This window comes from Ochotona curzoniae, unplaced genomic scaffold (genome assembly GCF_017591425.1).
Source record: "Ochotona curzoniae isolate NIBS_2020 unplaced genomic scaffold, NIBS_Ocur_1.0 contig_1014, whole genome shotgun sequence".
Classification (NCBI taxonomy): Eukaryota; Metazoa; Chordata; class Mammalia; order Lagomorpha; family Ochotonidae; genus Ochotona; species Ochotona curzoniae.
In genome coordinates this window covers 19,119,923-19,139,297 of record NW_024464920.1, presented here as the reverse complement: position 1 = coordinate 19,139,297, position 19,375 = coordinate 19,119,923, and the positions used below count along the sequence as shown (strand labels likewise).

Below are 19,375 nucleotides of genomic sequence, written 5' to 3'. Positions count from 1 at the left end.
AGCGGACCTGAGCCGCCTGGCAGTGCCTGGCACGCGCCGCGCCGGGCTGGGGATCCGGCCGGTGCCGGGAGGCGCCTGGCACGGCCGGCCGCGCAGCCACCGCCGCCGGGCTCCTCGCGCTCCCCCTGCAGCCCCCCAGGCTGGGCCGGCTTGCAGCAGCCGCCCTCGGGTCCCCGGGGCTGTCCAGAGCCCAAGCGAAGGCGACAGCGAAGGGGGCGGGCGGGCGGTGGCGAGCAGGCGGTGGCGAGCCGGGCCCGCAGCCCCCCGGAGGGAGGGAGGAGCCTTGGGGCGGATCTGGGTGGGGAAAGGGGCCGGGCCGCCGGGCCGCGCAGGGCCGGCCACGCAGGCGCGCGGGGCCGTGAGGAGAGCCCCACGCGGGAGCCTCTCGAGTCCCACCCGGTCGCCGCTTCTCTCACTTGACCGGAGAAGGGGCTGAGAGGGAGCGAATAAAGAGTGAATGCGCTGCAGCCGCCGTGGCGGCCGCCCCAGTCAGTCCGAGCGACACCCGAGCGGTGCGCCCGGGCCGCGGCCAGGGGAGGCGGTTCGTCTCCTCCCTCCCACCCGCCCCTCTCTTCTCTCTCGCTCTCTCTCTCTCTCTCTCTCTCTTCCTCCAGCTGGTCCCAGAGCCCGGCTCGGTCAGGTTCCTCTGCCCCCCTAGCCCGCAGTTTTCCACCTCCTCCGTGTCCCACTCGTCACCCGGGGCGCCTCCGACTGCCATGGGTTAGGGTGGGGGTGCTGAGAGCCGCGCCAAGGACCAGCCTCGTGCAGCCGCCGGGGGGCGCGGGGCCCGAACGCTGCCGCTCGCCGCGCGCGGGCGCCGGGCATGGGGAGCGCGGTGTGAACCCGCACCCCGGGAGGACGCAGTAGCTACGGAGACGGGGCGAGGAGGAGGAGGAGGAGGAGGAGGTGGAAGCGGGGGAGAAGGGCCGCGGATTGCCAGGACCCGAGGGAGGGAGAGGTGGGAGGTGAGGGAGCGAGGGAAAAGTGAAGCAGGAAGGAGAAGGCGGCTGAAGGTGGGGATTGATGCTTCTGTTTTTTGTTGCCGCTGCTGCCCTCGCGCTGGGAGCCGAGCCGGAGGGAAGGCGGTGGAGAGATGATTGCAGAGTTGGTGAGCAGCGCGCTGGGGCTCGCCTTGTACCTAAACACCTTGAGTGCGGATTTCTGCTACGATGACAGGTAAGGAGGGTGGGCGGGACGCCAGGACCCAGCGCCGGGTTGCTTGGGGAGGACTCCCGTGGTGGCTCCTTCTGGGGCTCCAAGTGCTTGTGGGAGGAGCGCACTCCAAACCTGAAGGTGTAGGTGACGTGTAAACATTTACACCTAAAGCTAGCCTGGGGGATGCGAGCGCGCAGGGCGGGCTGAGCGAGTTTGCAGCAGGTTCTCCGGCTTGTTTCTTGGCTGTTGGCACGCGCTTACGTTTCTGAACGGAAATCCCGGCAATTTGGGAAACTTGTTTAATGAACGTGTATGTGTGTAAGTCCTAGATATTCCTTGATGCAACAGAAACACATTAAATGATTTTACGTCTGGGCTGGAAGGAAGCCGCTCCCCACCCCTAATAGATCTTCCCTGTAGCGCTTCCTTTTATTGATGGGACACTTTTTTTTTATTTCCTGAAGTTAAAACGCGAGTGTGACAGTTGCCCAGAAAGTGAGAAGAGCGATCTTACTCTGTTTCTACTTTCCCTTTTGACGTGTGCGGTACTTTGAGCTAAGCAAGATCTTACAGCTCCCCCAGCCTCCCTGCCAATGTACTGGGAGTAGGCACTGGGAAAGGGCTTGGCTGTCCTGCTTGTTGGGGCGTTTTACAGGAGATGTGAGTGATCCTGTTGTGCTAATTGGGACAGAGCTGCCCCCGGAGGCTGACGTTGTCTTCTGCTTTAGGGTTATTTGGGTGGCTAATGAGACCTGAACTGTGTTGTCAAAGAAACTGCATTGATTTCGGAAACACGCCACAGTTGTGCTGTTTATCTCTTACCTATTTTTTTTCAACGTTGTTAGTGTTTAGAAACTGCTGAAAAGCTCCCGTAACCATTAGGGAAAATTCCAATTTGTGCCTTTCTGGTAACTTAATGTGATTACAATTAAAACAGATGCATAATTAAAATATATTAGGGAGAACAGCACGCTTGGCTAAACTTATTAACCGTCCTGGGGCGTTTCATGCTCCATTGAAATTAAACCATCCAAAAAGTGAGCACAGATTTACTCTGACAGCCTTTCAGCAGCCTCTCTGGGCTTTGGGGAGTGAATGGATCCCCAGGGCTAGGGCGAGGCAGTGCTTGATAGTGAGGGGAAGTGAGGGCAGACTCTTCTGGTGGTAATTAGCCGTGTTCTATATTCTCTGGCGTGCCCACTCTCCTGCTAAAAGCCTGTTTATGGATATGTGCCTGGGATCAGCCCATCTTGGTTCCCACCCACAACAGTGAATCTGCCTGTCCTGGGTGTAGGAACATTCCCTAAGCCCTTCCTAATGCAGTGTCTCTCAGAGGCTTGTTGATAGGGAGCTGCCGACAAAGTTTTCCTCAACTTTTAAAGTGCACTGCTTTCCGCTGTTATACTAACCTGCTCTGGGGAGTGGCTCTCCGCAGGACTCTAGTGAGCTGTCTCTGCTCCTTAGATTTGTGGAACAGTGCACCTGCTGTCCCTGGGGTATTGGTGAAGCAATTCTTGCTTCCAAAAGTGGGTGGCTTTAGGGGTGAGTCTGCGCAGTTATTTGGTTCTGTTGGCAACTGTTTGAATAGTGAACATGGAAGCCAAGAATATTGTGCTCATATTAAAAAAGAAAAGTTACTATAATACAGTAACCATGAGACCACCGTTATAAAACATGTGCTCCTGTTATATGCTGTTCTTAGTTGCTGTCTCTTTTTTTGAGAGTTCATGTTGGAAGAAACCGTGAAAAGTTGAGAGTGAAACTGAGTCCACTTTCCTGTAGGTCTGGGCTCTTGAGCCATCCGTCAGAAGGCTTGTAACTTTGGAGGAGTGATATGAGCGTGATGATAAATTAGTTGTGCTTTGATGATTGGCCGTTGTTATCAGTTCTTCACATGATGTAGGTCAAATGATTTCTATTTTCCAGTTACACAGATAATGTAATGTGAAGATTTGCCTGTGTGCTCAATGCATGATACAGATATCATATACTGATAACGACACATAATGAGTTAGATTTTGCTGCCATTTACGAAGTACATTTTCTCTGATCTCAGAGCAGACTTGCACATCAAATCACATACTCTTAAGACGATGAAGTCAAGAGTAGCAGCTTCTATTTTATGTGTTCTAGAGGTTACGAGACACCCGTTCACAGGAGCACTGAGCTTGTTTGTTGTAGGCACTGTGCGTTAGAGTCATTAGGAGCACTGTGGGTTGTGGCTTTTCTCTCCAGCCGTTTCCATTCAGTGGTGTATGGAGGAGAAAGGAAGCCGGGGAGCCCCGTGGTAACCATAGGATGATGGTAACCTGTTTATTTCCCTACCCTATTTCAGACTGCAAAGGTTGACATTTAAAAATGTTGCTTAAACTGTGTCTGTGGATTATACTGCCTCACAGGAGCTTGTGTGAAATCCAGTTCTGTGAGCAGAGGCCCATGTGGAAGTGAAGAGAGCAGAGAACCTGGAGTGGGGTGGCTCGAAACAGCTGGCTCAGCTTGCTAGGTCCAGCCTCTGCTGTTTGGCTTGAAGGGTCTGACATTGCCTTGAACACGGCCTTACTCTGCTTTAGCTCGGACATTATTGCTGTGGTACTTTGCAAAGTTACTATTTCCTTCAAGTGATCAAACATTTTTTCTTAGCTCTCTAGATCATTACTTTCAATGTTTGACATAGATGGGTGGGAATTAGGTGGTCATCTGAAACTGTTGGTAAAACTATTTTCATATGTAAACGCCTGAAAGTTTCCAAGTGTTTCTGTGCTACAGTTAAGCATATATATATATATATATGTATATATAGAAAGAGAGAGAAAGAGAGAGAGAGAGTGTGTGTGTGTGTATGTGTGAAGGCACAAACACTAGACAAGGAGAAGAGAATCTATATATAGGTCTCAGCTCTGTCTTCCCTACCCTTCAATCTAGTATGACAACTGGACTGAACCCTAAGTGGTGATTAGAGTAAAATTGAGATTATAAATATACCATCTTGGCCAAACTTTAAGTCATCTGGTATGTTACTCCTTGAAGGATCTTCTCTTATTTTCTGGAGAAATTTGACATTTAGGTTAGTGAAAAAAATAAATTGCTGACCCGACAATCTCTGTCCTCTTCGATGTTTCTTGAGGATGATGACATGGTATCCTTTCCTCCTTTGTCTTCCTTAAAAACACAGCCACAAGTTTCTCTGAGAGATAACACTATGACAAGAGTCAGTTTACTTCAGAGCAAACACAACTTAACAGGATCTATTGTTCTGTAGTCTCCAATTTCATTGTGCATGAATCCTGTTGATGACCTGGCCTTTATGATACACAGACAAGTAAATTAAATACACAGACAAAACAATAAGTAAATGCTGCTCCTGTGTGTTTTTAATTCTTACATGAGTGAATCAGTCTGATTTTGGAAGTGGAAAACATATTTGTGTGTGTGTGTGTGTGTGTGTGTGTGTGTGTGTGTGTGTGTGAGTGTGTGTGTTTTCCTTTGCCTGTTTTGTGTTGGTAAGCCCAAGCATAATTCTTAATATTACCTATAGGTCTCCTAGCCATTGTGTTATGCAGCAAATTCGTGAACCTGGAGAAACAGTTCTACAACACAAACTTCTACTCTTGAATTAAAATGGCCTAAAACTCTCATGGCACTTTCCCAGTTTGGTTTGACTTTTAGATATTAACAGAAGTATTGGTTTATATAGAAATACTAGTTAGAATTGATTGACAGTATTTAAAATGAAAGAATGAAATATCTAAGGCGTATTAACAATCTCTTAAAAACTTGATTTTTCTAACATTCAGCTATTCCTCCTGCTTGATGTTTCAATGTCACCGTTAGTTTGTGGTTTTTCACCTGGAGTGGGAAGAATCCCTTGTGAAGTGATCAGTTGACTTGTCTCTAAGAAGTTCCCTTTGATAGACTTGCCTTAGCCCAATCTGGGATTGTTATCTTAAAATTTCAGAGTGTGTAACCACTGAAGACATGACTGATATTTAGCAACATTCTTGCAAGATTAAACAAGGGCAGTGTTTACTTTGCATCAAAGTTTGTCTTAACAGTTTAATATTGGGAGAAATCACTGTGTAAAGAAATATTATTATACTCTTCATTTTACTTCCAGTATATAACACGCTGAACAATTACAGTTGCATTCCGTTTCTAGTCTATGAATGGTTATATGTGGTGTGCTGGTTTTTAGCTGAATTTTGATAGCTTATGCAGATTTATTTGGAAAAATTTCAGTTTGCTATTTAGAATTTGTACATCTCTTATCAGTAAGTATTAACATCAGGCGAAGTCAGTGTGGACTGCTGTGCTTATCTTCACGGAGTCTTTCACATGACATTCGTCATAGCAAATGACCCAGATACAAGCACTGAGAGGACAGGCACAAATGCCAAAAGGAAAATGTTTGCCCGCCATCTGTCTCTTAGTTCTATACGCACACACATACAGGATTCTTACTTTACATGGTTGATTCTGTGGGCTGTTGTCATATGCACTTAATTTGTCAGTGGTAATATGGCCCTGTGGTCCCACTGAATTCTTTGTTGCAGTAATTCTGAAATGGCACTTGCCTACCTTTTGATTCCAGCATGAGTTAGGAGCACAGTTTTTCTTTCTAATCTCTCTCTCTCCCTCTCTTTGCTGTTCTTCACATTAAAAACATTGTTTCAAATGTCTCTGATTGCATGGGCTTTTCATCCCGAGCCAGGGGTGGATTTTCTTTAAAGTAGGCACTTTCACAACATACTTATGGGGAAAGACAAAGTTGACCCTTAGGTACTCTGGACAGTATGTAGCTGGCTAATCTATTTTGTTACAACTGTGCTGTTCTTACCCAAAGCACTTTTAATGTAGTAACATTCAGATTGGTTCTCTTGTTGGAACTAAGAATTATTTCATCTTTGTTTCCATACTTTTAACATCATTGTTATTTTGAAAGAGACATGAATCGGGGGTGGCAGGGTCGGGGGTGGGGTGGGGGGGGAGAGATTGTGAATGAATAACTCATTGCTTCTTTACTCCCCAGATGCCTACAACAGCTGGGGCTGGGCCAGACCGAATTGGGAGGCTGGGAATTCAGTCTGTAGCTCCCCTGTGGGTAGCAGGAACCCAATTACTTGATTCATTGCCTGCTGCCTTCTAACATGTACGTTAGCAAAAAATGGTTATCTGGAGCAGAACCAGGACTCGAACTCAGGTACCGGAGTATGGGAAATGGGTGCTTCAAGTGGCCTCCTACACACTTCCGAAAAGTCCAAGCGTGGCAGCCTTTAAGGAAAGACCAGTGGATTCTCGATGGCAAAGACCTCTCTGAATAGCTGTCCTCATTTAGCAGCTTTGTTGAAAAAACATAGACGAGACCTATCAGAACTCTATCCCTCTGTATCTCATAGTGTGAAAAAGGCATAATATTTTGAATAATTATAGGTACAACTCCACACAATGCTATAAGGTGTCTTTGGAGATATGATTTGTGTGTGCTTTTGAGGAATAAATTGCTACATTCACTAATTCACTGATGTGTACTCCCAGACATGGGCAGCTTGTGCTTGTGGTATGTGATGTGTGTGTAGCATCTGATTTTCCTTGTTAACTAGCATCCCAGGAGATGGTGCCCTGTCTTCCCTGTATTTTAGCAGGGCTGTAAAGTGTCTGAATCTGGAAGTCTGATGACGGACTTAAGAAATGCTAGGTGGAAATTCACTTGAATGTGTTTCTTTCGTATGATGGTTCAGTTTCTTTTTCATGGCTAGTCATTTTTAAATGCTTACTAGGACTCTGTTAGCCTGTTTGCCAGAACATTGGGCCTAAGATATTAGGTAGGTGGTTTTTCCTGGCCTTTTCCATAGACATTTATTGATAGAACAGAATTGCCTCATCCCAATGTGTGGTTCCTCATTGTCCGCTTGTTTGAGCCTGCGCAGTGCCAGAATCCTTACTGAGCTAGCACAGCTTGCGTCCGTTGATAAGAGGGCTTGGTGACGGTTGCCTCAGAGATTTTTGGGGGGCTGTATAGTCTAGATTCTTAATTCCAACAAACTGTTGCACTATCCATTTTTATTGATCCCTCTTCCTCTCTTTTACTCCTCCCTGACACTTGGGCTTTCAATCTCACTTGTCAGTTTCTCTGCTAGTCAGGGTTGCTAAGATGAAAGGTACAAATAAATGCTCCCTTCAGTCTTTTTTTAAAGACTCCTTGGGAATACCTTTTTGGGTTTGCAGTGTGACCTTTTGTGTTCACAGGTAATTGAGAAACAATTAAGTAAACCTGTCTCCATAGGAGGCGTTTTGAAGAAGGTAGGGGCACTGAAGGGCCTGTTTTCAAGACTTAACCCAAAAAAGTGCTGTGATATTTTTAGAGAAGTTTATTTCTCTTAAGGATATTTCATAAAGTACAGATAATTAAAACAAATAGCAGTTATTGCTCTGAAGAAGAGATGGAGGTGCTTTGATTTGCTCATGTCTGAAAGATTAATGTGGTTTTAGATGCCAAGCTATCCATGAACCACATTGCTTGAAGACCATACATGGACTATGTTACCTGAGCAGTTCTCTAACATTCTGGAGACAAGACATTAGGTTTGTTTTTGTTTTTGTTTTAAGATTTATTTATTTTGATTGGAAAGGCAGATATACAGAGAGGAGGAGAGACAAAGAAGAAGATCTTCCATCTGATGATTCATTCCCCAAGTGAGCGCAACGGCCAGTGCTGTGCTGATCTGGAGCCAGGAGCCAGGAGCCAGGAGCTCTTCCGGGTCTCCCATGCGGGTGCAGGGTTCCAAGGCTTTGGGCTGTCCTTGACTGCTTTCCCGGGCCACAGGCAGGGAGCTGGATGGGGAGAGAGGCTGCCGGGACTAGAACTGGCACCCATGTGAGATCCTGCCACATTCAAGGCGAGGACTTTAGCCACTAGGCTATTGCGCCAGACCCAACATTAGGTTTTTGTTCTCTATATTTCTTTGCTGGGTGATTTTGTGTTGTCAGAATGCAACAGGGTATGAAGTGTGGCAGAGCATGTCATTATCAAGGTGACTGGCTAAATTATATGATTTATTATATGCAACACATATTTGTACCTTTGGAATGGGTGTGCTAGATGCCCTGGCAGAATGTAGTGTTTCTGTCAAGTTTTTTTTTGATGATTTTCCTTCTTTTTTAGTGGAATTTGTTATGTTACATGTGTAATTATTCCTCAGGAGTGCCAAGCTATTTTTTTTTACCAGCTTAGTACAACTATATTTAATTAGAAAATAAGTTACAAAACATAGCCTTGAGGCAAAGAAATTGATTGAGATTTACGACTGTGAAAAATGCACAAGTTTTGATAATGAAAATACTTTATTCCTAATTGTGATTCCAGAGATTATTGATTTCTTTAAAGGTAGAACTACCTTAAGGATTCTTCCTTGGCATCTTCTAAGCACATTTTAACTTCAAAGGATGTGTTATTTGCTGAAGAGTGGCCGCCGGGGCGCAATATGGCTCCTGACATTGTGAGCAGTGTTAAATGAGGGGACTGAAGTATTTCAAACAGCCGTGTTTCAACATTGTTTAACAATCCAGTGGGAAGCATGGCAGTCCATAGGATCCTGCATATTTGGAATTCTTTGGGTCTTAATTTTACATGCAGTTCACAAGTTTATTTCTTAAAGGAATTTTTTTTTTGAGATGAATTAAAGCTAATACAGTTTTTACAGCTGTATCTTATGAAATTTTGTTGTCCTCTTTACAGATGCTTAAAAGTATGCTATAGACAGACTAAAAGGATGTAAACCATAGCCCTAGTTTTTTCTTGTCACTCTTACAGTTAGGTTATGTGTCGTCTTAAGGACACTGTTAAAAAGCTGTTCTTTAGGAGCTTCTATTGTAAACTTAAGATTAGAAAAACGCATCTTTGAGAGAGGGAGATAAATGAAAACACTTTGCAACAAGTAAACATCTTGTTTTTGTTAATTTCCAATTTGTTCCCTGATGCAGGCGTGTCTATCCTGCCTTCTCTCCTCTTAGCCGTGTCTGCTGCCTTGCATACAGCGTCAATAGTGAGACTCCTCTGGAGGCAGCAAGGACCTGCTGGATGTCAGTGCACATCCAACTGACATCTCTGCAAATTGTGTCCTCCGCAGGGGGTTGGCTGCGGAGGCCACATCCACAGGCTTGGCTCTTCTCAGCTTGGGCAGGATGCTTGTCATTATGTGACGGCTCCGGAGAGCTCTGGGTGAGACTGGCCCCGCAGTGAGCCTGGACCCATTCCTCTGGGATAATTCTCATTGTTTTGTGAACTGCTTCTTGGTTGCTTCTGCCTTCACATCTTCAGGCTTTAAGAAATACTACAAATCCTAAGCCTTCTTGCTTGCATCCTAAAAGATGTCTTAAGGTGTAACACTTGCGTCCAAATGCTTTCTGAAGTTTGGTCATACTCCGCCCCGAAATCATTCACTGTAGGCCTCCTCCCTTAAATCAGTTGTAAAGAGCTTATTTTGACCAAGCAAACTCCTTATGACAACTTTTCCAACTATGAATTTCCAAGAGAAAAGTTCGCAAGTGATGAAGAAGCCAAATCAGAGAATCAGACTTTTTTTTTTTTCAGAAATAGGACCCCTTTATGGAGGCAATTATTTATAGCTGCTGTGAAAAAAATCTAGTATACCTGAACTTGTTTGGTAAACTGCACTTAAAATAGGAAGATTGTTATGGTTAGTTTCTTGAGAGAAAAGAAACACAATAAAACAAGCAAAAGAGCCTGATACTGAATTGTGTCACTAGGTTGGTATTAAAGAAGCGGGATTTTAGCATTTAACCTACTCTTTCAGGGATGGGCACTGATTTAACCAAAGAAAATGAGCTTGGGATTTGAATAAGAATGTATTAAAGACTCCAGTGTGCTGAAATTGCCAACTAGTTTTCCATGAATATCTAATACCTAATCTCTTTAAAATATTTTCTTCAAATGGATCTCTTCAGGATCCCTTCCTTCCATTTTTTTTTCAATTTGTCTCTCTTTTGTTTTTTATCTTTTAAAAGCTATGATATTGCTTGCTTTTATCCCATATTGAACATTAGATGAAATTCTACTGTTTTTAAACCTCTTTTATGTCATCAATCTTAATAATGTGAATTATTTCTATGAAAATAATTTTGGTAGTTATGTTAGAATGTGGTACAGTCAGGAAACAGGATGTGTTTGGAAGTGAAAGAGTTTTAAACCTGATCCTGTAACTTACCTCTATGCAGTCATAATGATAACTGTCTTAAAAAAAACAGTCCTTCTTGAGTTAAGCTGAAATTCCTACTTTTTTTGAAGCTGAGTGAATGTCCTCTTGCTTCCCCTAAGGAGACATGGAGATGGACCAATTTCCGGTTTCTGCGTGTGGATTTCTGGATCAGTTTACTGAATTTTCTTCTATAGCAGAATCACTTGGGTTATTAAAATGCAGAGTTAGGGACCAGCATTGCATCCTGCCTGGTTAAGTGTTTGCATATCAGGAGCATAGCTTCAGACCTGGCTGCTCCCCCCTCCCATCCAGCTTTTAATGTTCCTGGAAAGGCAGTGAAAGGTGTCACTCAGGCCTCTGAAACCGTGTTGGCGAGCAGGATCTAGTTCCTATTTCCTGGCCTAGCCCTGGCTGTTTGCAGACATCTGCAAAGTGACCCAGTTGGTAGAAAATGTCTCTTTCTTTCTCTCTCTTCCTTTTTCTCTGATGCTCTACCTTTCAAAGAAATGAACAAATCTTAAAGACTGCAGATTCAGGGAACAAATGTTTGGCGTATAGTTAAGCTGCCAGTTGGGATGCAGCATCTCATGTTGGGTGCTTGAGTTTGAATCCCACTTCCAACTCCTGACTTCAGTTTCCTGCTAAAGCACACCCTAGGAGGCAGTGGTGATGGCTGAAGAGTGTAGATTCCTGCCAGCCAGTAGGAGAATCCCGAAGGACCTGCTTAGTGTGTGCTTGGCCCGGCCCCAGAGTGAACCAGTGCTTGGTAGCTGTGGGTCTGTTTCCCCTGTAACTCATCTCTCTGCATTTCCAATAACCAAAAGAAAGAAAGAAATGAAAAAGTCAAAGATTAAGTGCTGGGATGCGTGTGATAGGTGTGGAGGATAGGAAGGTGTGAAGAGTATTGTTGCATTGCAGGCAAGGCCGCAAGGAACTTCCCTCTGTTTGGCAGGTCCCTGCGGATGTCTCTACAACCACCTGAATGCAGCTCCGCCTCCCTTTGCATGGACACCTGACAACCCCGCTGAGAATTCTATAATCTATTTAGGCATTGTCTGCCTCTGTGGAGTTAATGTTTACTACCAATGTGAGTTTGGAAGTTGAGGTTGCTGATACTGTTTTAGCCAAAGGGCCTTTCATTAGTGCTGTCTCCCATTGACCATATGCTAATCAAGGGTGTTACCCCAGGTAGTGGGAATCTATTCTTTCCCTCTTTCTTTGATCTTTAGGTCCCTCCTTCTGTGAAGTCCTTCTTTCCTTAACTGACTCAAGAATGAGGATTGAGGTAGAAATGTGTTACTGATTGATATGCGCCATCTATTGAGAACTTTTTCCCAACCACAGCGCCAGGATGGATAACATCCTGGCTTAAGGTGAAACAAATGGCGGAGTTATCTTTAGAAACACCCACTTGACCATGACCTAAAGGGTCTGAGCCAGAGTTTGACTGATTTTGTATAAACAAAGCAGACAGCTTTCTCGCGTGATCCGCGATGATCATGAAATCCTAGTGGTCTGTCTCTCTCTCATCCACACCTCTTTCTCTCTCATCCACGCACCCTTCTCGAGTTCCGAACTCAGCTGGAGCTGGACTCCGGCAATTAATCCTGGAGCAGCCTGAGAAAACGCCGTCTATATATTCCCAGAACAGACTGCTTAATGACACCTCTATTTCGTATAATGTATTAAATACGCAAATCTCCATGTGTTTTGCAGACATTCTGAAAGGCAGCAGGAATTTCAGAGTTGAGGGTGAGGAGCTTTTTTCCTATGTTTGAGTTTAGCCAGTTGATTTGATGTCTTTCATTTTTTTATTTTTCCCTAACATCTTCTTTAAGCTAATCATGTGGGTTTGAGTTACTGTTGAGATTTTGAAAAGGTGATGGAGAGCCTGTTGAAATTCTAGGAGGAGATTAGTGCTGAAATATTTGTTGCCATCTCATACAGCAATATCATCTTTGTAACACTGCCGTGGAGACAGATCCTGGATACTGATTTTGACAAACAGATAAGCTAATATGAAATTGCCTTGGGCTTCTCACTTGAATAGGTCCTGATGCCTAGACGGAGTCTCTCGAGTCAGTGTCTTGATGGGTTGGTGTTTTTGTCATATTTCTATCTTAAGGAAGTTTTATCTGCACCTGCATACATGAAAATTTTTATAAAACACTTGAGGCAAGTGGCAAGATGTAGGCATTTAGGTAGCAGAGAGGGAAGGTAAACACGGATGAATGATGTTCAGCACTGGGTTGTGCTAGTATCAGCATGTACAGATAATCAGAAGAGCGCAGGCTGATAGAGCTTTTTAGCTCGCAAACTAAACTTTACCCTTTAGGCAGTATATAGATTGTTTGAGGAGGTGAGGGTTCCGTATTCCTAAAGTTTGAGAGTCCAAGTTAGTAGAAATCCTTAAAACTGTTTGTCCTAAAGTGTTATACTTCTCCCAGTCTTCTTAAAGTACTCTGTGTACTGTGCCATGGAGGGGGTGTTGTAAATGAACATTGGACTAAGAAAAAAGATTAGAGGTTTAGTGTTGGAGTTAACCCTGTGCTGAGTGTTTTGCACTCTTCCGCTCTCTTGAATTAATTGTATTCTTTAAATTTCCATCTTGTTTTGTTGGAATGGAAGGGAGGGATAGAGAAGCAGAGGGACAGAAAGAAACGGAAGGAGAGAAAGAATTAAGGAATGAATGATAGATCTCTCATTTACTGATACATTTCCCAAATGCTCTAAAACAGCTAGGGGACCTTACATCATGGCTCAATTGATTAAATCCTCACCCCGCAAGATCCAGGAGACTATATGGGCACCAGTTCATGTAGCGGCTGCCCCATCTCCCATCTATCTCCTTGTTTATGGCCCGGGAAAGCAGTAGAGGATGGCCCAGAGCCTTGGGACCCTGCACCCGTGGGGGAGATCTAGTAGAAGTTCCTGGCTCCTGGCCTCAGATGGGCTTAGCTCTGGCCGTTATGACCATCTGTGGAGTGAATCAGCCGATAGAAAATCTGTGCTTCCTTCTCTCTTTAAATCTGATCTTTCAATAAGAATAATAAATAAATAAATAAAAATAAGTAAACAAACAAACAAACAAATATATAAAACAACTAGGGCCAAGCCAGGCTGAAGCCAGGAGCCTATCATTCCAGATTTCACTTGTGCCTGGTGGGGATCCAAGTAGTTGGACTGCTGTGTTTGTTTGGCGTCTCAAGATGTGTAGAAGCAGGAATCAGACTTGGAGCTGGAGCCCAAATCTAGTCCCAGAGATGGGGTGCAGAATGCAGGGATCCCTGTGTTTTCCTAACGCAGTATTTTGTTTGATGACAAAGTGGAAACAGTGACTGCTGACTACACTGTGAAGTAGTCTGATGCATATTCTTTGTGATTTTTAAAAGCAGTACAGTCAAACGCTTGGATACAAAGCATGTTGAATCCGAGTGATACATGGATCCGTTAATCAGTGTACATTCAGTACCTTAATTTCTTCTCCCCTGGGAACAGAGGCTGGGTGCTGCTCCTTGTTGCCAGTGGTGTTTTCTCTTTGGTCGGCTAATGAGCTACTGTTGTCTGTGCTTCTATTGTTGAATGCCATCTCCTCTTCTTCCTCCCCCTCCCCATTTCTACTTCTAGTCTCTTCCCTTCTTGTGACCAGCAGTTCCCAGTTTCATCACATAAGCAGGGCTTGTGCTCTCCTATTCCTTTTCTGTTGATTTCCTGCGTTCCCAGGCTCTGCATCAAGTCTTGTTTTAAGTAGATGTTTTGAGCACTTTCTTCACTCTGTTCCTTCTCTGGGGTGAAATGACCAATTACAGTGCATCTGATTGAGAGAATCTTTGATATGTGTTCTGCTCAGCAGAGCTTGTTTCTCATAGCCTCCCTTTTCTTTCTTTCTTTTTTTTTCTGGAGCATATACTACTTTCTTTTTCTGGAGTATATTCCTATTCAGATGTAATTCTGGTGGCCTGTAGATTCACAAAACTGGATATCAGATAAGCTGAACTTGTTCTGCATTCAAATGTTTGTGTTAATTAGTTATGAATTGAGAGTTCACAGTGAATGTGAACTCACTGATGGCAGAATCTAATATCTAACCTGGTGAGGCATTTTTTTGGTAACTATGAGCCATATCTTTCCTATAGACCATGTTAAACAATGGGGAAGGCAAAAATAAAAGTCACGAAACCTTTGGAATCGGATGATGCCAACTCAATTCCAGTGCTGTTCCTTGCTAAAGGTATAATTTTGCTATTGTTAATAAAACTCCCTTAGCCTGTTTTCTGGATTCTGCAGAATGAGGACAACAATGTTTAGTATGAAAAGTTAGTTAGTGAATTTAAGAGGTAAGCTAAGTAGCTAGCACAGTGTTTGGTGTGTAGGATTTATTAAATATTTCTCTGAAGCAGGGCATATGTCACTAACTATATTGCCAGTAGTTTAAAGATCACGAGATAGTAACATCTGAGAATATTATGGAACATTTAGGATTTTTTTTTCTAAAAGACAGAATGTGAAAGCTTAAGCTAATTTCTAGCAATAATTAATTTGGTATCTTGATAGATTTACGGTAACTAAAAGGGTTCCATTTAATTATTATATGATGATTTTGGAATTTAATTTTGATCCTTAATTTGTAACTTGGAGAAACAGTATTTAAACCTAACCATTGATATACTGTAAGATACATCATTGATATGCATACAAATTTTGCCAAAACATTGTAGTGTATACTTTGGCTCCTGGCTTTGGATCAGCTCAGTTCTGGCTGTTGTGGCCACTTAGGGAGTGAATCAGTGGAAGGAAGATCTTTCTCTCTGTCTCTCCACCTCTCTGAAAATCTGGCTTACTAATACAAATAAACATATCTTTTTTTCTTTAAAAAGAACATCTGAAAATTGGGGTGACTGGCCTCACCAAGATGTTGATTGGGACATCTGTGTCCCATCTCAGAACTCCTAGCTTTGAGGCTCCATGCAGCTCTTCATTGATTCTAGCTTCCTGCTGTGTGTCCTGGAAGCAGCCTATGATGATTCAGGTAGTTGGATCCCCGCCACTCATGTGGACCCAGGCTGAGTTCTTGGTGTTTGGCGTCATCCTGGCCCAGGGGACGCATTTGAGGAGTGAGTCAGTGGCTGGAAGAGCTTTGTCTGTCTGTATCTCTTTCTCTCTGTCAGCTTGTCAAAGAGGTATGAACATGAAAGTAAAGGGAAAACTACAAAAAACTGACCTGAAAATATAAGTAATTCTACGTTCACTACCATACTTTACTTTTTTATTTTAAATTAGATGATATAATCTAATAGGAACATGTGCAAAATTATATATTTTTAACATCCAGTATAAAGAATTCCACTCTATGATATATATCACTTTTACATTGAAAATATAGCCGTGGTTTTTGTATAAGACCATTTTGTATTAAGAGTTGGGCTAGATTTCAAAATATTTTTATATTCCCTTTTGTTTTACGAGAAGCAGATTTGAATCTAGAAGCCTTGTTTGAAATTCTTTCTAGAGGGGTGGCCCCTGTGAGCAGCCTGTGGGGCATGTGGAGTTCTGGGGGCTTGCCTCCAGACAGGCAGAGTGAGTCTGGGGATTCTCCCACATGTCCAATCTGTGGATGGATCAGAATAGGGAGTAAGGAGATGTGTAGGAGGGGAAGACCGCTCAGCGAATATGTTGCAGGTGAGGAATGACTTCTGAGGGACCTCAGTTGACAAGGCCACTGTACTTGCAGGTAAGAGGAGGTGCTGAGATAAGAGTGCTTTGGAGGAGGGATGCTGGAGGACCTTTATGGGTCCGACTGATGCACCAACCCATGTGGGAGACATGTTAGCATGGATCACTACCCACTACCACTCAGCAGTACATTCTAAAGCTTGGGCTGGAGGCCTACCTTGCAGGGTTCCCACTGGCTTGTGTAGGAGCTAGACTAAAATGTGGGTCATGCTGGGACAAGCTATCACACCTACTGGTCTGCATGAGCCTGGGATAGGAGTAGACTGGGTAGGGCTAGGCTATAACATCTGCTGGTGAGAGTGGGGATTGGACGCAGGCCGGGACAGTCTAGGCTACAGCATCTCATTGCATAGGCCAAGACCAGGGATAGGCTATGCCAGCTTGGGTCAGAGCAACTAGTGGCATGATGAGATCTGTTCCTGGGAACAGGACTTGTTGGGGAGCTAAGGGGACAATCCAGCTGGGATGTGGTTCCATCTGCTGAGTGTGAGAGCTGGAATAGGAGTGACGATCTGGGATGGACATGACTGTAGTGTCCCTTGGCACAGGTGTGGACTGGCTCTGGGATGTGTCAGCCTGGGCTTGATCCCAGCAGCCACTGGTGCTCATGAGAGCTGGGATAAGTTTTAGACAGGCTGGACCAGGTGTCGACACCTGCTAAAAATGTAAGACTACATCTGAGTGTGGAGCAGGTATGACTGTGCTGTAACACCTAGTAGTAAGAACCGGAATGGGTGTGAGCAAGGTGGGCAAGGCCACTGTTCCTGCCAGGACAGGAGGGGACCAAATCATCCTGGACCCACCGATGGGCATGAGATCTGCCACTGGGAGGAGACCTGGTAGAAGGAGCTTCAGGAACTTTTTTTTCAGGACACAGTCCCTGCAGGTGAGTGCAAGAACCAAGGCTGGGAGCAGCCCAGACCAGGTTGAGTTACAGTACCTGCCAGTATACTTGTGGATCAGGTCAGGGGGAAGCTGGGTTGGGCCAGTTTATAACACTAACTGGCAAAACTGAGAGCCAGGGCAGGTTGCAGGATAGTCCAGAGGAAGAGCATACTGGACAGAGCTGCAACACTTATTGGTCTACATATGAACTGGGTTAGGGAGAGAACCAGGCTGGGCTGACTGTCCACTGGTATATGCATGAGCCAGAGTAAGCCAATTGGGTTTTCTTGCAGCATTAGCTGCCAGGCACTGGAACTGGGGGCAAGTCCTTTCAAGCGAGACCCCAGAGCCACTTGAGGAGTATAAGATCTCGGGCTGGGAGTGGGACCAGTAGGGAAACAGTGGGCACCTCTCTAATGAGCTGCCATTCCCACAGGTAAGCAGGAGAGTCAAGGCCTAGAGGCAGGTCTGACTAGATAGATGGTGGCACCTGCCAGCCATGAGTGTAGGTTGGATAGTGTGGTTGGATAGTTTGAGTAAGTTTTGGCACCCATTGATGTGTACGAGAGCTGAATGGGTTATGAGGCAGACTGGTCCAGTCTGCTGCACATTCTGGAAAGCACAGGAACCAGAACTGGGGACAGGCCTGGTGGGGATTATTGGGGGTTGTCCTGACTAGGCTACAATTCCTGCTGGTGTATGTGAGGGATGATGTATAGTGGACACGGTTGGGCTGGGCTACAGTGCTCATTGGTTCACATAAGAGACAGGGCTGGAGGCAAAACTCACCCAGCCACAACTACCAGTGTGTGTACGCTGCTATGAGTGACAGACTGACACACTGGCGAGCACATGTAAGTCAGGTCTGGGATCTCCTCAGATGAGGTTTCTTTTGGGTATCCCACCAAGTGAACCACTGGATTCAGAACTCCAACCGTGGGGAGAATTACAGGATCTGTGGTCTGAGCATGGAGTGCATATATCACAACTGGGCCTCCTCAATGGCTTAGCTGGAGCAGTGGATGGCATGCCCAGATGCACATGGAGGATACGGCGGTCCGTTGGGGCCTGGAGAGGACTCCTGGTACCATAACAGAGGAGGGAGGGCAGATCAAATTCTTCAACTACCTCAGCCAAGGGTTGATAGCAAATATCAGGGTGAATGGAGACTCTGGGGCAGACTGTGTCAGCAGATAGACCTTGGAAGGGTTTTGTCATCCTTGGATCAGCAAGATTGACAGCAGTTCAGAACTGTTGAAACCACCTGAACAGAAACCTCGGAACATGCTGCACATTGGGGATCCTGGGATGACAGTGGGTGGCCATTCCCCATCCTGGGTACCTGTTCTCCAACCACAGTTAATGAGGTGATTGGGAGTCTGGGTGCGGCTTCTCCCCTAATTTCCCCACTCCCCCAGATATAGGAGGAAGAAAGGGAAAAATTGGAAACAGTGGTCTCACTCATACTCCCCTAGTCCTCGACCCTTCTCATCTTGGTCAACCATGTATACATCATCAAAGATAAAAAATAAAATAAAATAAAATCTTTTCTAGAAAGCTTATTCTGCCACTCACTCATTTTCAATCTCACTAGAACCTCCAACTTGCATTAATTTATTTATAAGTGGGTCTGCATCTAAGGACATTGATCTCTCTCCTCATTAAGCCAGAGTTTTCATATGTTTGCTTAACATTTTTCTAGTGATTTGCTATGCAAGGAGCTATCATAAATCTTGAATGTTTTTGGCGTCCCATTTCTCTTATTGGACTAATGCTTCTCCTTCAAGTTGGGGCATGACTGTGATTTCTCTGGGCTCCTTCCACTTCCAGCTCAGACACACATCAGAGTTTTATGATGATGGATTTGGATTCATTTGTCTAAGAAGTATACTTGGCATGTGCCATTTAAGGGTAAACAATAATGTTTTGACTCAAACAATGGCCACATCAACATCCCTGCACTGGAAAATGAGACATATTAACACACACACACACACACACACACACACACACACACACACACCAGAAGATATTTTATCCCAGCCACAACCTTCAGTTGTTTCTTCTGTGTTAACTTATTTTTAATTGGAACATTTACTGTGTTCCTACTGATAAGAAAATCCTAACAGCAAATGGCAAACTCCTAAAAATGAGAACACATTTGGATCTTGTTGGAAAGAAGCCTATTTTTTTTTTCTTGTTCCCTGGAGCAGTTTTAGACCGTTCAGGTAAAAATTTACCCAGTATTTTAGTAAACTGGATTCTGCTATTGATAGCTTAATAGAACAAACAGTGAAATGGCTTTTAGGTTATTAAGACAAAACAACAATGAGGTATTGCAGGCTATCACTTTACTCACTGGAATTAATGTGAATGTTTAGAGGAAACCA

The 19,375-nt window shown here is 44.4% G+C and overlaps 1 protein-coding gene across 1 annotated transcript in view; it reads left to right on the top strand.

Moving 5' to 3' along the window:
- Positions 1-948: 948 nt before the first annotated feature.
- TMTC2 (transmembrane O-mannosyltransferase targeting cadherins 2) overlaps positions 949-19,375 on the top strand; it is a 360,995-nt gene continuing 342,568 nt past the window's right edge. Inside the window, exon 1 of the mRNA XM_040981140.1 lies at positions 949-1,176. Coding sequence (XP_040837074.1) covers positions 1,094-1,176 — 83 coding nt within the window. The 5' untranslated portion in view covers positions 949-1,093. The remainder of the gene's footprint in view (positions 1,177-19,375) is intronic.